At 41.5% G+C, this 18,393-nt stretch overlaps 1 protein-coding gene across 1 annotated transcript in view; it reads left to right on the top strand.

Annotated features, from left to right (window-relative positions):
* The window catches only part of usp31 (ubiquitin specific peptidase 31), a 140,428-nt gene extending 125,611 nt beyond the window's left edge, over positions 1-14,817 (top strand). Inside the window, exons 15-16 of the mRNA XM_043711666.1 lie at positions 5,770-5,925; positions 8,592-14,817. Coding sequence (XP_043567601.1) covers positions 5,770-5,925; positions 8,592-10,102 — 1,667 coding nt within the window. The 3' untranslated portion in view covers positions 10,103-14,817. The remainder of the gene's footprint in view (positions 1-5,769; positions 5,926-8,591) is intronic.
* Positions 14,818-18,393: the final 3,576 nt, after the last annotated feature.

The following is an 18,393-nucleotide window of genomic DNA, read 5'->3' as shown; positions in this document are numbered from 1 at the left end:
ATCCGGCCTATCACCCTCACCTTAACCTCCTTCCACCTATTGCATTTCCATCGCCCCTCCCCCAAGTCCCTCCTCCCTACCTTTTATCTTAGCCTGCTGGACACACTTTTCCTCATTCCTGAAGAAGGGCTCATGCCCGAAACGTCGATTCTCCTGCTGCTGGATGCTGCCTGACCTGCTGCGCTTTTCCAGCAACACATTTTCAGCTATGTGCGACTTCAGACCCACAGCCATGTGGCTGACTCATAACTCCCCTCTGGGCATTTATGGATAGGCAAAAGTTGCCAGCCAAAGCAATAAGGCCTGGATCTTGTAAATTAATGATTTAAAAGAGAGAAGCTTAATGTGGTGGGAATAAGGTTGCAGAGGTTTGTTTGAACCAGTCTCTGTGCTTATGGAGGCTTCCTTTCAGAACCTTTTTGGAGGAAACATGATCAATAACAACCAGATGGAATGTTGAAACGAGCTGGCAAAAGAAGTTTCAGAAAAGAAACGTGACTCTTACAGCAGTTTCTTCAGATTTCTATAAAAATATTATCCAAAATTTTTTTCAACCTTTTATTTCACAAGATACTTTCAGTAACAATCCCCAAATGCAAGTCACATCCTTGGTGTTGTCACCAATTAATGGCAGGGAGATGAAGATTTTCGTCATTCCTGACAGCAAAAGAAATCACTTATCTCTGTTCAGTTCTCCAAGGGCCATTGTGGAGTGATGAGGGATTAGTGCCTTCACTGTACAGTTTACTGCCAATAAGCTATTAAGTTGGAAAGTATAAAAATATCAAAAAACTCTACAAAAAAAACCATAAAATATAAAACCTCCACAAAAAGTCATAAAACTACAAAAACTCTGTGGGATTGGTCTCCCAGAAAATAAAGTGTTTCCTGCAACACCTCAGATGATGACCCCCTTTATCTAAGATAAAGATCTCACAGCACCAGGTTATAATCCAACAGGTGTTTTTGGAAGTACAAACTTTCAGACCGCCACTCCTTCGTTAGGTAGCCAGTTTTTCTAACCCTTTTTCTAACCATATTCCGACGGGTCCTTTGGTTCCCTCGCTCAGCTGACACCCTTTTGCACTTGGTGAAGCACAGTAACTCCAACCCTCCAACTCAGATTCTCCCTCTTGACCTGTCCTACTTGTCCATTTTTCTTCCCACCTACCTGCTCCACATTTCCCACCGACCTATCACCATCCCACCTACCTTGCCCCGTGTCCCCCCACCTCCCTTTATTTCTCAGCTGCCTTCCCCCCCTCCAGTGCTGAAGAAGGGTTATGCCTGAAACATTGACTCTCTTGCTCCTTGGATGATGCCTGATTTGCTGTGTTTTGTCCACTGCAACGCATTATCAACTCTGACTCTCCAGCATCTGCAGTCCTCACTTTGTCCTTGATTTTACCTCATTCCAGTTCAGGAACTGAGTGAACAGAGCCATCTGCAGGTAGATTGTGAAATTGCTTGCAACTAACCAAACAAACATGGAAGTCTGTGTTTGTGTTTACCTTGCACATGAGAAAAGATTCTAATTGCATTAATTCACCTTTATCCTAATGTCCTTTTTTTTGCACCGAGCCTATATAGCCTGGAATGTTAACAGTTTCATACTAACGATTAACCTTGGAAGTGAATTCCAAAGTCTTTCAACTCTGTGAAGAGATTTCTCCTGCCCTTTGTTCCAGTCAGTACTGGAAAAAGGTTGCTTTTGTTATCTTTTCATAGATTCACATGATGGAAGTTAAATGATCATTTTAAACACTTCTATTGTTGTCATATTTAAAATAAATCAAACCTTTTGAGTCTTTATTCACAGTTTATACTTATCCAAGACAGCATTCTAATGAGTGTGATTTAAGGAGGGAATCTTTCTCTCATGCAATATAACTTGGAGTATATGTGCTGGGAATTGTGCAATGATAACAGATCCAAGGAGGCAATTCAGCCAGTCCAACCCGTATTAGTGGAGGTATAAATTAGTTATTCTCCTGTAGCCCTGAATTTTTTTTTCCATTTCAGATATTTCTCACGCTCTCTTTCCAAAATTGCCATTAAAACTGTTTCCACTATTTTTTCAGACAGTGTTTTCCAGATCACAACTATGTACTGCATTTTTAAAAAAAAATCCTTATTGCTTCTGGTTCACCACCTCAATTCGATAGGTGTCCTTGTATACCAGACACTGAAACTAAGCTCTGAAGACAAAAAGTACTGGAAATCACAGCGGTCAGGCAGCATTTGTGAAGAGAGAGGAAGCTAACATTTCGAGCCTAGATAGCATACTCTTCATCAGAGCTGAAAGTAAGCATGCAGGTGCAGCAGGCATTGAATACGGCAAATGGTGTGTTGGCTTTCATAATGAGAGGATTTGCATACAGGAGCAGAAATGTCCTGCTGCAATTGTATAGGACTTGGTGAGGTAAACCTGGAGTATAATGTGCAGTTTTGGTTGTCTTATCAGAGACTGGCTATGGAGGCAGGGCAATGAAGGAACTGATTCCTCAGATAATAGGATTGATGTATGAAGAGAGACTTGATTAGTTAGAACTCTATTCACTATAGTTTAGAAGAATTGGGAGAGGATAGAGGATCTCATAGAAACCTATAAAATTCAGGGTAATGCAGAAAGGATGTTCCTGATGACCAGGGAGTCTAGAACCATAGGTCACAGTCTAAGAACTGGGTGGGCCCTTTAGATCTGAAATGAGAAATTTCTTCACCCAGAGAGTAGTGAACCTGTGGAATTCTCTTGCACTGAATGTAGTTGAGGCCAAAACATTGAATGTTACCAAGAGGAGTTAGAGTTCTTAGAACTAAAGGGATCATAGGGTATGGGGAGAAAGTGTGAACATGGTACTGAGTTAGATGATCAGTCATGATCATATTGACTGGCAGAGCAGTGTTGAAGACTGAATGACATACTTCTGTTCCTATTTTCTATGTTTCTAATTTACATTTGGGCTAAGACCTATCCAATGTTTTATTGAGATTTAATAATCTGTAATTGGTTCCTCTCTCTAACAATCCCCTTTTAACAGCCTTCTAAAGTTATCCTGCTTTCATCAAAAATTTATAAAAACGTGCCCTGGGGAAAGATTCCCGCTATCCACTCTGAAGGTCCATGCTCACCGGTTTTGGAAATCGCAACTTCAGGAAATAGAGGGATGATACCTAGACTTTAGGGTTAGGTTATAAGGAGAGATTATACAAGTTAGGCCCATTTCTGTCGAATTTGGAAGGTTAGAGGATAATAGCCATCTAGGTTTATTCAATACATTCACATCAGTTGTATGAAGTCTTCAAGATATTAGCGTGAAAATGCAGGGGAGGTAAAAGTAAATTGTTTCCATTGGGAATTCTAGAACCAGGGGGTGTAGTTAGTGTCAAACTGTTCAGGAGAGAAGTTAAAAAGCGCTTTTACACACAGATTGGTAGATGTTTGAAACTTTCTTCAACGCTCAGCAATGGATGCAGGATCAGTTGCTAATTTTAACTCTGAGTTAGATAATTTATTTAAGGAAAGGTATTATGGAATAGGTGTCAAAGGCAGCTGTATTGAGTTAGGCCACACATCAGCGATGATCTCATTGAATGGTGGAACAGGCTTGAGGGGCTGAATGGCAACCTCCTGTTATTATGTTCCTATGAATGTCACACTGAATTCTCTGTTTCTGAGCCCCCATTAAAATTGTATTAGAGTCATAGAAATGTACAGCATGGAAACAGACCCTTTAGAGATGGAAATGTGTTGCTGGAAAAGCGCAGCAGGTCAGGCAGCATCTAGGGAACAGGAGAATCGACGTTTCGGGCATTAGCCCTTCTTCAGGACCCTTTAGGCCAACTCATCCATGCCGACCAGATATCTTAACCTAATTTAGTCCCATATGCCAGCACCTGGCCCATATCCCTCTAAACCCTTCCTACTCATATATCCATCCAGATGCCATTTAAATGTTGTAATTGTACCAACCTCCACCACTTCCTCTAGCAGCTCATTCCATTCACTCATCACCCTCTGCATGAAAAAGTTGCCCCTTAAGTCCCTTTTAAATTTTTCCCCTCTCACCTTAAACCTATGCCGTCTAGTGCTGGACTCCCCCATCCTAGGGAAAAGACCATGTCTATTTACTCTATCCATGCTCTTCATGATTTTATAATCCTGTATAAGGTCACCCCCAGCCTCCACGCTCTAGGGAAACCAGCCCCAGCCTATTCAGCCTCTCACTGTAGATCAAATCCTCCAACTCTGGCAACATTCTTATGAATCTTTTCTGAACCCTTTCAAGTTTCACAACATCCTTCCAATAGGGAGACCAGTATTGCACACAATGTTTTAAAAGTGGCCTAACCAGTATTCTGCACAGCCACAACATGACCTCCCAACTCCTATACTCTTAAACCTATTGTTTAGGATATTTTTACTATTCCTTGTTCTTCCTATCAAAGTGTATTCTTCCTAAACACTCTAATTAAATTTAATTCTGAAGTCTTGCTGCTGCTGTTCACGCTCCAGGGTATCAACATATACAGCCTCTTGAAGCTGGTTGCTATCCTTATCATTCAGTATATTTTTTGCTTTGTATCACCTGCAAATTTTGAATCTTTATCCTGTATACCCGATCTTAGGTAGTTCATATATATCAAAAAGAGTAGAGGCTGCACAACCAGCACATACTCACACAGACCCTCTCTCTCAAGCATACACACACACTCTCACATGCATGCATACTCTGTCACACATTTTCTTTGAAGAGTGCACACACATCCTCTCTCGTACGTGCGTACACACACACACACATTCCCTCTCTCTTTGCCTCACATACACACACATATACATCTATGGGGTGAATTTGCATTTGCAGGTACATTCAGTTTTGTTCAAAAAGCACATATTTTTGTAGACGGTCAGTCAGTGTGGTATTTTATAAATTTCTACTTTGGAAGTAAAACTGTTCTGACTCCAGGTTAAGGCACAGACTCTTAAACAAGGCTTTATACCTAAAATGCATTGTCTGATCTGAAATGTTACCTCTTTTATGCTGATAAAATTTTAAGTTATCTCTGGGCAGAGACTTGAAAGAAATTCTAGGATTTATATATGATTATCAATCGAAACCTGCATCTCCATTCTAACTGATTAAAGACATAACAGCCATCTAGGTTAATTCAATACATTGCATCAGTTGTATGAACCTTTGATCTTATAAATTCAGTGTTCGATGTTTCCTCACTCACTAGCTATGTGAAGGAGGAGTGAGGCTTTGAAAGCTTGTGGTTTCTAATGAACACAGATGTGAAGTACACGTAACAACTGTGCTGTCTAGAGAATCAGCTGTCTTTTTGAAAATGTTTGATTTTGATCATTGCTTTATTTATTCTTTGGGCTGTGGGCATCACTTGCAAGACGAGCATTTGCTGTCTGTGCCTGATTGGCTTCTTGGTCCAGTTCAGAGGGCATTTAAGAGTCAACCATATTATTGTGGGTCTGAAATTAGGTAGGCCGACAGGAAAGGATGGCAGAACTCCTTTTCTAAAGAACAGTAATTTTACAGTGGTCTTTCATAAAATAGTTTATGGTCACAATTGCTGAGACTTTCAGGTTTTACTATTTGAACTGCCATCATGGAATTTGGATCCATTATCTTGAGCGTCTAGATTATTGGATCACTGCATAACATTACATCACCACCATATTACCATGCCCCAGTGCTTGGTTATGTGTAACTATATTATACTCCCTTATTGATGTGTGATAATGTTTTTCAGGCTCTACCAGCTCATCTCTGTGTGAACACTGGATAAATCGCCTCACAGGCAGCAAGCAGCCCAGCATCACTTCCACTGCATCATCACGCCGGACATCTCTTGTCTCACTTTCTGAATCTGTGGAATTTACACAGGACCGAAGCGATCAGGATGATGGTACCGTCTATGTGTATTCCTGTTCTCCTCTTCCCAGCCTGATATTTGCAAGATGTTTAATTTCTAACTATATAAGGAACTGGGTCAAAAAGGAGTGATAGAGGACAAGTTTGATTTTCTTTCTTCTTCTCTGTCAAATTCTCAAAGCTCCCCCATAAGTTAAACATCCAAAAAGAGGAATGGCTCTTTCACTAATTGCTTGAGGGAGTGGGATTGTTTAAAATTGATGTGGGCATTAAGGCACATTATTTACTATTATTTGTCATTTGGAACACTTCTTTCACAGACTGTATTTGCTTACGTTTTGATTAATCATGCCTTCTCAAGTTAAGTCTCAATTAATACTGAGTTTTTTAACTTGTGAAAACTGATCACAGGTAGCTGTGGTGTTCATTTTTTATGTGTTACAAAGAAAATGCATTTTCAGAAAACTATACTATAGGGTAGCCTTTTCGCACTAAGTTATGGATGATAAACATTGCTTAATTCATGTGATGTTTTCTTGTGCGCGGGATGCAGTACCTGTAATGGCAATTGGGAAAAATTATTCATTAGATATTATGATGATGAGTGGCACTTCTACCTCAGTCCAAAGGTTGTAGGTTCAAGTTCCACTCCAGAACTTGAACACAAGCATCAATACCTGCGTGCCAGTGCAGAACTGAGGAAATGCTACATTGTTGGAAATCTAGCTTTTGAGTGAGACAATAGACCAATGCCTTGCTTGGCCTCCAGGGATATAAATAATCTCATGACATAACTTGCCTCCTCCTTTTTGAAATTATCGCTGATGTTCTTGCCAATTTCCAATTTGTTTTTTCATAGCTGTTAGGAAAAGAAACATTATTATTTGTAGATGTTTCCGATGTGCAAATTGACTGTTAATTTCCTATACTTTTTAATTTGTTCATGGGATGTAGGTATTGCTGGCATTTATTTGCCCTGAAAGGGTGATAGTGAGCAGTCCTCCTGAACTGGTACAGTCCATGGGGCATAGGTACACCCACAGTGCTGTGAGGGAGTTCTAGGATTTTGACCCAGCAGCAGTGTAGGAATTCACAGTCAGGATGGTGTGTGACTTGGAGGAGAACTTGTTGGTGGTTGTGCTGCTTACGCATCTGTTTCCTTTGCCTTCTAGTTGATAGAGATTATAAGTTTGGAAGGTGTGTCAAAGGAGCCTTGCAGTGCATCCTGTAGATGGTATTATACTGTTGTCACTGTACATTGGTGGTAGAGACAGAGAGATTAAATATTAAAGGTTGCAAATGGGGGTACCAATCAAGCAGGCTGCTTACTCTTGGATGGTGTTGAACTTTTTGAATGTTGTTGGAGCTGTGCCCATCCAGGGAAGTAGAGAGTATTCCATTGCACTCCTGATTTGTGCTTTGCAGATGACGTAAAGGCTGTAGAAGTCAGGAGATAAAATTAGTCATTGCAGATTTCCTAACCTCTATCCTGCTCTTGTATCCACAGATTTTCAGTGGTTTGTTTAGTTCAGTTTCTAGTCAATGGGAACCAGGTGGTTGGTTGTTGATGGTTCAGCAATTATATTGCCGAGCAATTGTTCCTAATTGAAGGTGGTCATTGCCTGTTACTTGTGTGACATGAATGCTATTTGTTACGACAGTAACTACACTTAAAATGTAATTCATTGGCTTTAAAGCACGTTCAGCCATCAATGTTCATGCAAGGCACTATACAAATGCAAGTCTTTATTTACCATTTTTTGAAATTTCCAAGACAGAAATTGGGGAGGAAAGATGTACATGTTATAACACCTTTCTCATTCAGTGATCTAGAATGTATTACTTAAAAGCATGGTGGAAGTGGATTCAGCAGCAACTTTCAGCAGGAAATTGGCCAAGTACTATGAGGGGAAAGGTTTGGAGGGCTATTAGAAAAAGCAAGAAATGGAGCTAATTGAATAGTTCTTTCTCATAGTTGGTATAGACAGGATGGGCCAAATGGCTTCCCTCTGTGCACTATTGTTCTATGATTCTTTAATTATGTTGTGTCTGCCAAGTGTCTCAAATAGGTTCTCAGCCAGTAAAGAGTGTTGTACAAATTGCCTCTCCTGTGTCCTACACTGCACACTGAGTTCAGTTCACAATGACAGTCTACAAATAGCAATAAAAAAGCACTAATTTATTTTAGTAAGATGGTTAATGGACAAATGTTGCCAGGACAATGAGGAGAACCCATTCTCTCTCTTTGGATATCTTTGGGTATATTTTTTGATGGCCTGGTTTAATGTCTCATCTGGAAGATGGCATTTCTAACAATGCAACACTCCTTCTGGTCACTGAAGTGTTAATTTGGATAGGTGCTTGAACCTTTAAGTTGGGGTGAGTGGTGATGGGTGCTGTGGGTGAAGGTGTTAAGCCCATGACCTTCTGATTTGGGACAGAGTGCACACTGAACCACCGTGATACCTGAAGCTACTACATGTCAGACAACATTTTCATGATAAAATTTTACTAACAGTACAATTTTAATTCCAAAGCCTAATGACAGAAGATGCTGACTCTGCTTTATGATGTTTGTACCATTGGTGCAGTAAATATGACATCATAAAGACATTTAAAACTCAGGTTTGTGACATGAGGGTTGCTCATGATTGCTATTCAGTTTGAAGGTCAGATTAATTAATTATTTCTGTTGTTCAGGTGGATTTTCTACTCGGCCTTTTGTGAGGAGTGTCCAGCGCCAGAGTTTGTCGTCCAGATCTTCGTTTGCCAGTCCGTTGGTGCTCAATGAGAACGGAATTAAATCTCAGAGGTCGCTATCCAGCAAGCTGCACATGCGGTCCAGTTCTCCTTCACCATTCTCCTTTGATTCTCCAACTCACAGCCCATCTCCAACAGCAGACCTACTGGGGAGGAAGAGCCCCAACCAAAGCAGCTCTTCATTGCCAGTCCAGGGGACTGCTCATGCCGGTCAGACTGGCAGGGCGCCCCTGGCAGTCATGGAAGGCATGGTCCGGGAGGAGGAATTGAGAGTCACAGGAAAGGCAGCTGGACAGAGCCGGCCCACTTTGCCCCTTGATAAAAAGCTGGACCAGTGCGGCAATGATTCAGGAGGATTGGACACTCTGAGCCCTTTACTGGATGCTTTAGACAATAGGAAAAGCACACCTGGCCTCAGCAGCCCTCGCTCTCCAAGTATTAGTGGCGCTTCTTCAGCGGAAGAGCAAAGACAAAGGAAAGGTCTTGCGTCTGGAACAGCGAATGCTGAGAGCCTGCAGAAAAAGACCACTTCTTCCAGAGTGCTTCATGAGCAGGCCAAAGGCTCTTCATCCAGAGCTCAATTAACTTCATCACACAAGAACCCTCCAAAAGCTTCTGTCCCACGCGAAAAGACCGAATCAAAAGCGGGAGCCCGACATTCTTCTTCAAACTCAGTACTCCGAAGGGACACAGCCAAAAGTCAAGAGTCAGCATTGTCAGTGTATCAGCAGAAACCGAAGCTGGTCTTGCCTTCTCCACAGTCTCCTTCACCAACACGGAAAAAGGTGCCAGGAAGGTCCAAGACCTCTGAGGGTCGGTCGAAACGCAGCCCCTCTCCTGAAAAGCGTAGGCTGATGTCATCTTCTAAAGCTAGCAGCACAAGCAGGTTGTCACATGCTAAATCAGGAAGCCGTTTGGAAAACAGGAGATTGAGGAATTCAAGCAGCAGCTCCTCCATGACAGAAGCAAAATCATCCGATACTAGCTCAAGGACTGACTTGAGAAGGGACAGCAGCAAATCAGATGACAAAGGACTGTCTTTCTTTCGGTCTGCCTTGCGGCAGAAAGAGAGTCGGAGGTCAGCTGACTTGGGAAAGAGCAATATTCTTGCTAAGAAATCGGCAGATGGCCCCACCAAAATGGTGACCAAAAAAGTGCCAAGTGAGGGGGCAGTTAAAGAGGGTAGACGGATGACAACAGAACAGCCGCCATCTGCCGCTGCCTCGGCTTTGAACCTGACCAGCAAAACAGCTCCAAGAGGGAAGCTGTCGAGCAAAGACACCAATCCTACCAAACGTCCACTGCTTCCAGCTGCCAAATCCAAGTCGGCGCTGCCAGAGGTGGGGGCTCAGTCTCCAACAAGCAGGAAGAAACCTGCAGAAAAAACATTTAAATCCAGAAAGATTGTCACTAGCGGCATGCAGTCTTCTGTGCGCCATAACAAAAAGTAAACGTGAGAAAAAAAAATCAAAAGGAAAAAATCTCCCCAAAAATGCTAGTCTGGTTTTGTTTCTATGACACTTCCTTCCTTTCTTTCTTTTTTTCTTTCTGACTGACTTTCTCCATTTATTACACCGGCTTTCTGTTGGAGGAAGGTTTTAATTTTTTTGTGGTTCATGTGCCTACATGGGTAGGGAGGATATTGATTTTAAGTGCATTTGTTGTGCCATCAAACCAAATAATGGATATGTGGTATGCAAGGATCATGGAACTTATTTTTTTTCTCCCCAGAGGCTGGTCTTCTCTGTTGGGTTTTAACGCAGCACTTTGTATTGACCTAAAGAATTTTTGTTGGTGAATAACACTATGTACTGTTCAATGAATGGTTTAATTTTAAAGGTTTTTTTTTACAAATGTTCTTTTTAAGACTAACATGACTACTGCATGCTGTAAGGATGCCATCAAATTAGGTAATCAGTTTTATTTTCTCTAATAAGGATTTGTTTGCTTGACACTGTGTTAAATACTGTTTAACAGCAAGCTTCAGGTGAACTCACAAGGAATGAATGTGTGCTGACTGTGTTGCATTGTGGCCACTTTGAAATGATCACAGCTCCTACATCGCAGAAAGAAGGGTGAGAGTGGAAAAGTACAATGAGGTGTAATGCATCTGACATTTTGTTAGCTTGGCAAGTGAGTCTTAGATCAGTTTGTATGTTGTCAGTTGGTTATCAGAAGCTTGGTTATCTGCAGATTAATAGAATTGGGAATTTCAACCAATGATTGCTCCAGATTCAATAGGTCAAAAGTTTTGATAGCCCCTTGTGTAACTGTTTCAGTTGCATTCACCTGCCAGAAGCACATCACCTGTCTTTCTGCCATTTCATAGCCTGCAGCAACCTATTGGCACCTAGTTGCAAAGGTTTTGCTCTGCTCAATCTTCCAGGGAAACAATTCAGCTCAAATCTTAATCTGAAATAAGTAAATATTAAGCACTGTAAAATATTAGAGTCTGAACTTTGAGATTTGCTGTCCTAGGCAAAGATATCAGAAGCTTGAGGGTTCTGGGGTCACCAGGGTTGAGTTGCCAGAACTTTGTCTCCCTGTTGGAAGGTTCATGGTTACTGAGCACCAAAGATAATCAAATAATAGTTTTTGTTTTGGAATAAGCACATAGCCAACCTGGGTCAGGATAGTGATTAGTGACATTTAGATACTCATTAGTATAGAGGAAAATGCTGCTTTTTGTTTTTTACATTGTGCTTTTGGTTCTATTTCATGACCTTGCATGAATAATTTTAATGATTTATTTCTGATTTCATAGATGCTTATAATACTGAAGGAGGCTGTTTAACACTTTGTGCCTACTAGCTCGTGGAAATAACTATCCAATTTTCCGAATCTTTTCCCCGTAATCCTGCACAGATTTTTCTCTTTCAAGTAATTATCCGATTCCTTTTTGAAAATTTACGGTTGAATTTGCTTCTACTGCCCATGGTCAGGCACTACATTTTAGATTTGGACACTGACATTTCAGGATTATAAACATTGGTAGATTAATTTTATAGTGTAAACATGTAAACTTATGAATTGTAGGGTTTCGGCAATCAGTACTTTTTGTGAATTTTGCCAGTTACTTAATATTGTTGAGTCTATCATGGATCCTTTTTCTGTTGAATCTTTCCTCATCCCATGTGTAATTTTTGTAATAAGTGGAACAAAAGGTCAGCTCTAAAACTTAATTTGTGATTCCTGTTTTTCAATCTCCTGGCCAGAGATTAAGGCCTCATTTCAAATTATGATAGATTAGGATCCTCTATTTTACACCTGATTACACCAGCTAAACCAAAACATTGCTCTGATTCACTTATATTTGAGTTCTGACTTAGAGGCTTTAATAGAAATAGTGTTTACAGTCAAATCATTGTGAAACTGAGGCTATGCTGTCCAGTTTTATACATTTCATTACTCTTGTCCTCACAAGAGTGTGTGTTTGCAATGTGCTACTATGCTGATATTTGCCTTTTAAAATATTTGAGCCTTTTAAAAGCTTTTTCTGAAACAGGATGGGAACTGCATGTGATGTCCTACCCAGGGGAATGAAACAAGTACTCAAAGTAGCTTCTTGAGCTTTGGTTTCATCACCATTTGTAGGTTGCACTCGCTGTACAGAGAAGCCAGAGGCTTTGGCTTTGATTTAATTGTGCAAAACGCCACAACATCAACCATGTGTGTGTCCCACCAACCTAGAGTTAAAGTTTCAGGGAGGGCTGCAGTTATTTAAATTGTGCGACTGGCTATAGATGGAAAGAAATTTTATTTATTATAGTACCGATAATGCTTCATAGCCAGCGCGGTACATTTGAAAAACAGTCACTGTTAAGTAGACAAATGCAACATTGAAGCCAACGGGCCTGAAGGGTTTGTGAGCTGGTACACTTCTCCAACCAGACCAGCTGTGTGGCATTCTTGCCTCCCCCTCCAAGTCTCAATTGAAAGCTCATCTCGGTTTTCACAGTGCAAGTCTTTAGGGCAACCTTATTGATTAGGTGTTGGGGAGGTGGGTTTTCTGCCCAGGCCAGTAAAGGAGATGTAATAATTCTGGTACTAATTCACCGAACCCGATTGCACTTTTACTTTAAGTAACTGGAGGTTTCCGCTAAGCTTGCTGTTCCGCCTGTTCGTGCTCTTGTCTGCATGCACTTAACACAATGTATTACTATGCAAGTGCCAGGACCTTGAATGCACTGAGGTACTTTGTAGTAAGTTTATCCCTTAGGGCTTTGAATCGAATGCAAAATTCAAACACTACGGACTTTGGGTTTGTCTGAAACCACTGCTTTGTTTGCACAGTTTGTTTCTCCTTCCTGGGTGTGAGATCAATGCGAGTGCTTGTCGATTAGTTAATTTATAATGCACAAAATCATAAGCTGTAAACATGTAGACTCCAAACTGAAATTCATTCCCTCTTTGTTAATGATGTTCGAAACAAAACAGCATCTCAAGTAAATGTTCCAATTATTCTTCACTGACATTTCTACCGGTTACTGGATTGTAAAATTTCTTGCTTTTCATGCCTTAGTATTGCTCACGATTTCATTAATGGGCAGTGATTTCGCTTATAAAACTCGGACCTTCTGAACGGTTCCAAAACAAGGTTGGGTGGAGGAAAATGAGATTTTAATGACGAATTTTGTAACAATTCGCATGGTGAGGGAGCGGGTACGGGGAGTACAAGCTGTCCCTCGGGAAGATGCAGGGTCCAGGCGGGTTGTGCCAGGTCCCAAGTGAACACTGATGTCGGGACTCGGACTCCCAATGTGGGGGAAGAGGTGTCTTTGTTATACACGAGGGTTGCTGTGACTGTTCACCGACTCAACAGCGGGGAGTGCTTGCGTTACGCCATACTTTACAAAGATGTGAGCAGTTTCAGGTTCATTGCCTGCCGCGGAAGTCTATTTTGCCACTTTCAAATTCACAGGTCTGCTGTATTGCGTAGAGGTGTAGCACAGTGGGTTTAGGTGGACGTTCGTTGATAGCGGAAGGAACACTAAGTTTTTCAGAATAGTACCCAACAAGACCTAGTTATATTGAGGTTTCTTTGTGGCCAGCAAGCCTGTTAAGTATATACTGAGTCGTGTACAAGATTTATAGAGCGAGCATATCTATATCTCTTGTATAAACCAACGTTGCGACTTTATAATGAAATTTAAAGAACCACCCTAAGCATTAATCGGGAGGATTCCCTTTGGTGGGAATACCAGCTGCCTGTGCCTACATTCCTAGGCTGTTATTTACCCACGACACTGTATGAAACCCAAATCAAGACTTGTACATAGCAGTGCTACAGACATTTTGATCCTCGCTACGTTAGCTACTCCCTGGCTGATGTGAATTGGATCAATAAAAAGTGGGTGGTTTTAAATTTTATTATCAGGAATCGACCTGGTCAGCTTCATGGTTTGGAGGTGGCACTAAGTGAGGGTTTTCTCCACTTAGCTTCCAATACCATTTGATTTCATTAAACACTGGAATAAAGGAAGTAACTGGGAGTACGCTGCCTATACTACCCGGGTAACACACTCGTGGATACTGCAGGGAGCACAGAAGTATTTCTGTGGGGCTGGCGAGCTTCTGTGAAGAGGCTTAACCTATTGTAATAACTGCGACTCATTATCCATGGCTCCTGTCCACTCAGGGGTTGCTAGACACAACCAAGTGTCTGAGCCGTCATAACCAGCACTGACTGCTGGTCCCCGCCGGGGTCAGGGAGGTATCTACTACCCCCATCCGAGCCATTGACTGCACTCGGCTCATCCTCCGTAAGGCCACTTGCCCAGAGCTATGCCGGTGACCCCGTAAAGCTTCAGGAACAGCACATCTTCAAAACCAGAACTTAGAAAAATGGAGACATGCGAACAATATTGGCCCAGTTCCCAGACCAATGTGTGGTGAAGCTTTCTCCTTGTAAATTAGATCACCTGTTTGCTGAAACCATGTTTAAGTTATTTTGGGCAGATGCATGAGAATGTGTTGCTGCCTTTCGATAATTTATTTATGTTTTATTAACAGGACGTGTATGCACTTTTTAATATTCAGAGTCTGTATTGTTTTTCTATGTTTTAAATAATGTTTCTTTGAGAACAGTTTGTATAAAGCTCATGTAAGTCAGAATAACCATCAACGAGGGCCAAGTGTAAAAAAAATAAAATCAGTGCAACCCTTGTCTTGGGCTCTTCCTGTGTGACTTCTTTCTCCACCACCCGAAGGAAGTGATTTGCTTTGAATACTTTTACCTTCCTCAACCTTAATCCCAGATAAATGAAGTATTTTTTAAAAGAGTTTCTTGTTTTACACGACTTGGCCTCTGCAAAAAAAATGCAGGTGTGTCAGCCGAATTGGGTTTTGTTTCCAATTGGTCGGTCAGGACACGATGGGCCGAATATATAAATTGGGTGATTAAAAGGTGCCGAAGATGTCGTCCTGCTGCCAGCAGAGGGTGGTATGGTACAGGAGAACTTCGAAAGAAGTGCCAGACTTGTAAACAGATCCCACCAAAACTGCAAAAAGACAAATATTGAACACAATATATTTAAGAAAGTCGTAATATTTTCATGAAGATCTAGACCATCAAACATCCGAGGTGTTTCATACAGACAGTTTGAAATGCTGTGATTGCAACAGCTATTCCATGCATAACAGGATCCTATGAGTAACATTTAAAACAAATCCTCCTTCAGAAGGCATTGACTCTTCATATGAGTAAAATTCAAAGTTAACTTCATGTATAAACTATTGCCACGCATTCGCCCGAGACTGAGTGTCATGGATTTCAACTGTAAAATTCCACTACAAAATCCCAGTGCACTGATTTCGATGTCATTTGGATGAGGTTGCAAACTGAGATCTTTGGCCTTTTAGTTGCACAGCACCGTTTCTGGAAAAGCAGGTGTCTTTGTCCACTTGAGCTGATATTTACCATTCAAACATCACACACTTTGTGCATTAATCTCATCAGTGTGGTAGCTTGCTGTGCAGAAATGGCCTGCTGTTTTCCCCACAGCAGTGATAATATGTGTTGTACTTAACACCCCATAGTGCTTTGCAGGTATTTTTGAGGTTGTGAAGCATATTGTAAAGGTATTGGTCAACTCCGTTTGGAGCTAGCATGACCTGATTTGACAGGTCTTAATCTAATTGCATCCTTGTGTTCATTGGATGATGCTGAAGGGCACAGTGTTGATTAGATTTCCTACAGGCCCTTCGTCCCAACAAGACCACACCAACCCTCTGAAGAGTAATCCACCCAGACTCACTTCTCTACATTTGCCCCTGACTAATGCACCTAACACTATGGGCAGCTTAGCAAGGCCAATTCACCTAACCTGCACATCTTTTGGAATGTGGGAGAAAACTGGAGACCGAGAGGAAACCCACGCAGACACTGGGAGAATGTGTAAGCTGCACACGGACAGTTGCCCGAGGCAGGAGTTGAACCCAGGTCCCTGGCGCTGTGAGGAAGCAGTGTTAACCACTGAGCCACCATGCCACCCCAACAAATAATCTGGACAACATGATTGGAAAATTCGACATTTAGCTTAAAAATTGATGTCATAAACATTTCTGAAACTTACATCACTGTAAAAAGCCTATTAACTCCAATGCATTACTTGTTTATGGAACTTCAGTTATTGCTCATCCCTAATTTGGAAGATGATGGCGAGCTGTTGTCTTGATCCTCTGCAGTCTGTGTGGTGAAAGTACTCTGTAGTACTGATGGGTGAGGGGCTCCAGATATTTTGATCAAATTATGTTACATGTACAATTTAGGATGCAACTTGGAGAGGAACTTGCATAAGGTGGTACTCTTATGCGCCACCTTTCCTTGTCCGCTTAGATTACAGAGATTGTGGTTTTAAGATGTGCTGTCAAACACTTATTTTAAATAACAACATTGCATCTTGTACGTGGTAAAGACAGCAGCCATGGTGTACCAGTGGGGGTGGTTGTCAGGTGGAAGCTACACTGAAGCAGATAAATGAATAAAATTACATCATTACCTGCTTATGCCTTGTAGGTGATGGTTATATTTTGGGGAGTAAGGAGTTCTTCACAATTAAATTCCTGACTTGTGTACTGCTCTTGTAGCTATAGTTAGTTATTGGCTGGTCCAGTTATATTTTTATTTATGGTTAGTAGTAAGTGATGCTGTTAAGTATCAGAGGTTGTGGTTAATCTCTCGTTGAAGATGAACTTTGTCTGGCACAAATATTACCACTTTATGAGCCCAAACCTGAAAGTTGCCCAGCTCTTGCTGCATGCAATCAGTAGATTGATTCATTGTCTGAGGTCTTCCAAATGGAGTTGAACTCTACAATTATCCGTGAACATTTCCCCCTTGTTAATTTATAATGGAGAGAAGATGATTTTTAGATTTAGATTACTTACAGGCCCTTCGGCCCAACAAGTCCACATCGACCCTCTGAAGAGCAACCCCGCCCAGACCCATTCATTACATTCATTGACTTGAAATAGTTAAGGTGGTTGAGAATAGGACATCCGCTTAAGGAACTTTTGCCTGTTTTCTTGTGGCTGAGATGACTGGTATCCAGATTTGTGGTGACTGGAGATGTGTAACAAATAATTGTTTTGTCAGATGTTCTGAAAATTAATTTGTTTTTAAAATGTTGGTTATGTTAAGCAAGTGACAATTTGTCCAAAGCATGAGTGGGACTGTTATGCTCTTAGAGTCATAGAGATGTACAGCATGGAAACAGACCCTTCGGTCCAACCCGTCCATGCCGACCTGATATCCCAACCCAGTCTAGTCCCACCTGCCAGCACCCGGCCCATATCCCTCCAAACCCTTCCTATTCATATACCCATCCAATTGCCTCTTAAATGTTGCAATTGTACCAGCCTCCACCACATCCTCTGGCAGCTCATTCCATACACGTACCACCCTCTGCGTGAAAATGTTGCCCCTTGGGTCTCTTTTATATCTTTCCCCTCTCACCTAAACCTATGCCCTCTAGTTCTGGACTCCCCGACCAGGGAAAAAACTTTGCCTATTTATCCTATCCATGCCCCTCATAATTTTATAAACCTCTATAAGGTCACCCCTCAGCCTCCGATGCTCCAGGGAAAACAGCCCCAGCCTGTTCAGCCGCTCCCTAAAGCTCAGATCCTCCACCCCGGCAACATCCTTGTAAATCTTTTCTGTACCCTTTCAAGTTTCACAACATCTTTCCGATAGGAAGGAGACCAGAATTGCACGCAATATTCCAACGACGCTAAATGTCTTCAAGGCAGAAATTGATAAATTCTTGATGTCACAAGGAATTAAGGGCTACGGGGAGAATGCGGGTAAGTGGAGTTGAAATGCCCATCAGCCATGATTGAATGGCGGAGTGGACTCGATGGGCCAAATGGCCTTACTTCCGCTCCTATGTCTTATGGTCTTATTAAGTGTATAAGTCCTGCTAAGATTTGCTTTCCCAAAATGCAATACCTCACATTTATCTGAATTAAACTCCATCTGCCACTTCACTGAGGTAGCTCAATAAAAACTTAACCAGAAATTACTAATTAGTTATTGATTACATGGGATAGAAATAGAGAGAGAGGCTGATGATTTTCATTTTCAAATAGGTCTGACCTTAACACTATACCAACAGCTGCTTCACTCTGTGTGTTTGAAATGGGATGCAACCAAAAGAAAATGAAATGTGGATTTACAACAGCACATGTAAACAAAGCTTAGCACTGAGTAGAATAAACTTGACTTGGATGACCAAGTAAC

The sequence above is a fragment of the Chiloscyllium plagiosum genome, chromosome 21, assembly GCF_004010195.1.
Source record: "Chiloscyllium plagiosum isolate BGI_BamShark_2017 chromosome 21, ASM401019v2, whole genome shotgun sequence".
Lineage (NCBI taxonomy): Eukaryota > Metazoa > Chordata > Chondrichthyes > Orectolobiformes > Hemiscylliidae > Chiloscyllium > Chiloscyllium plagiosum.
This window is presented reverse-complemented; position numbering and strand designations above follow the sequence as displayed.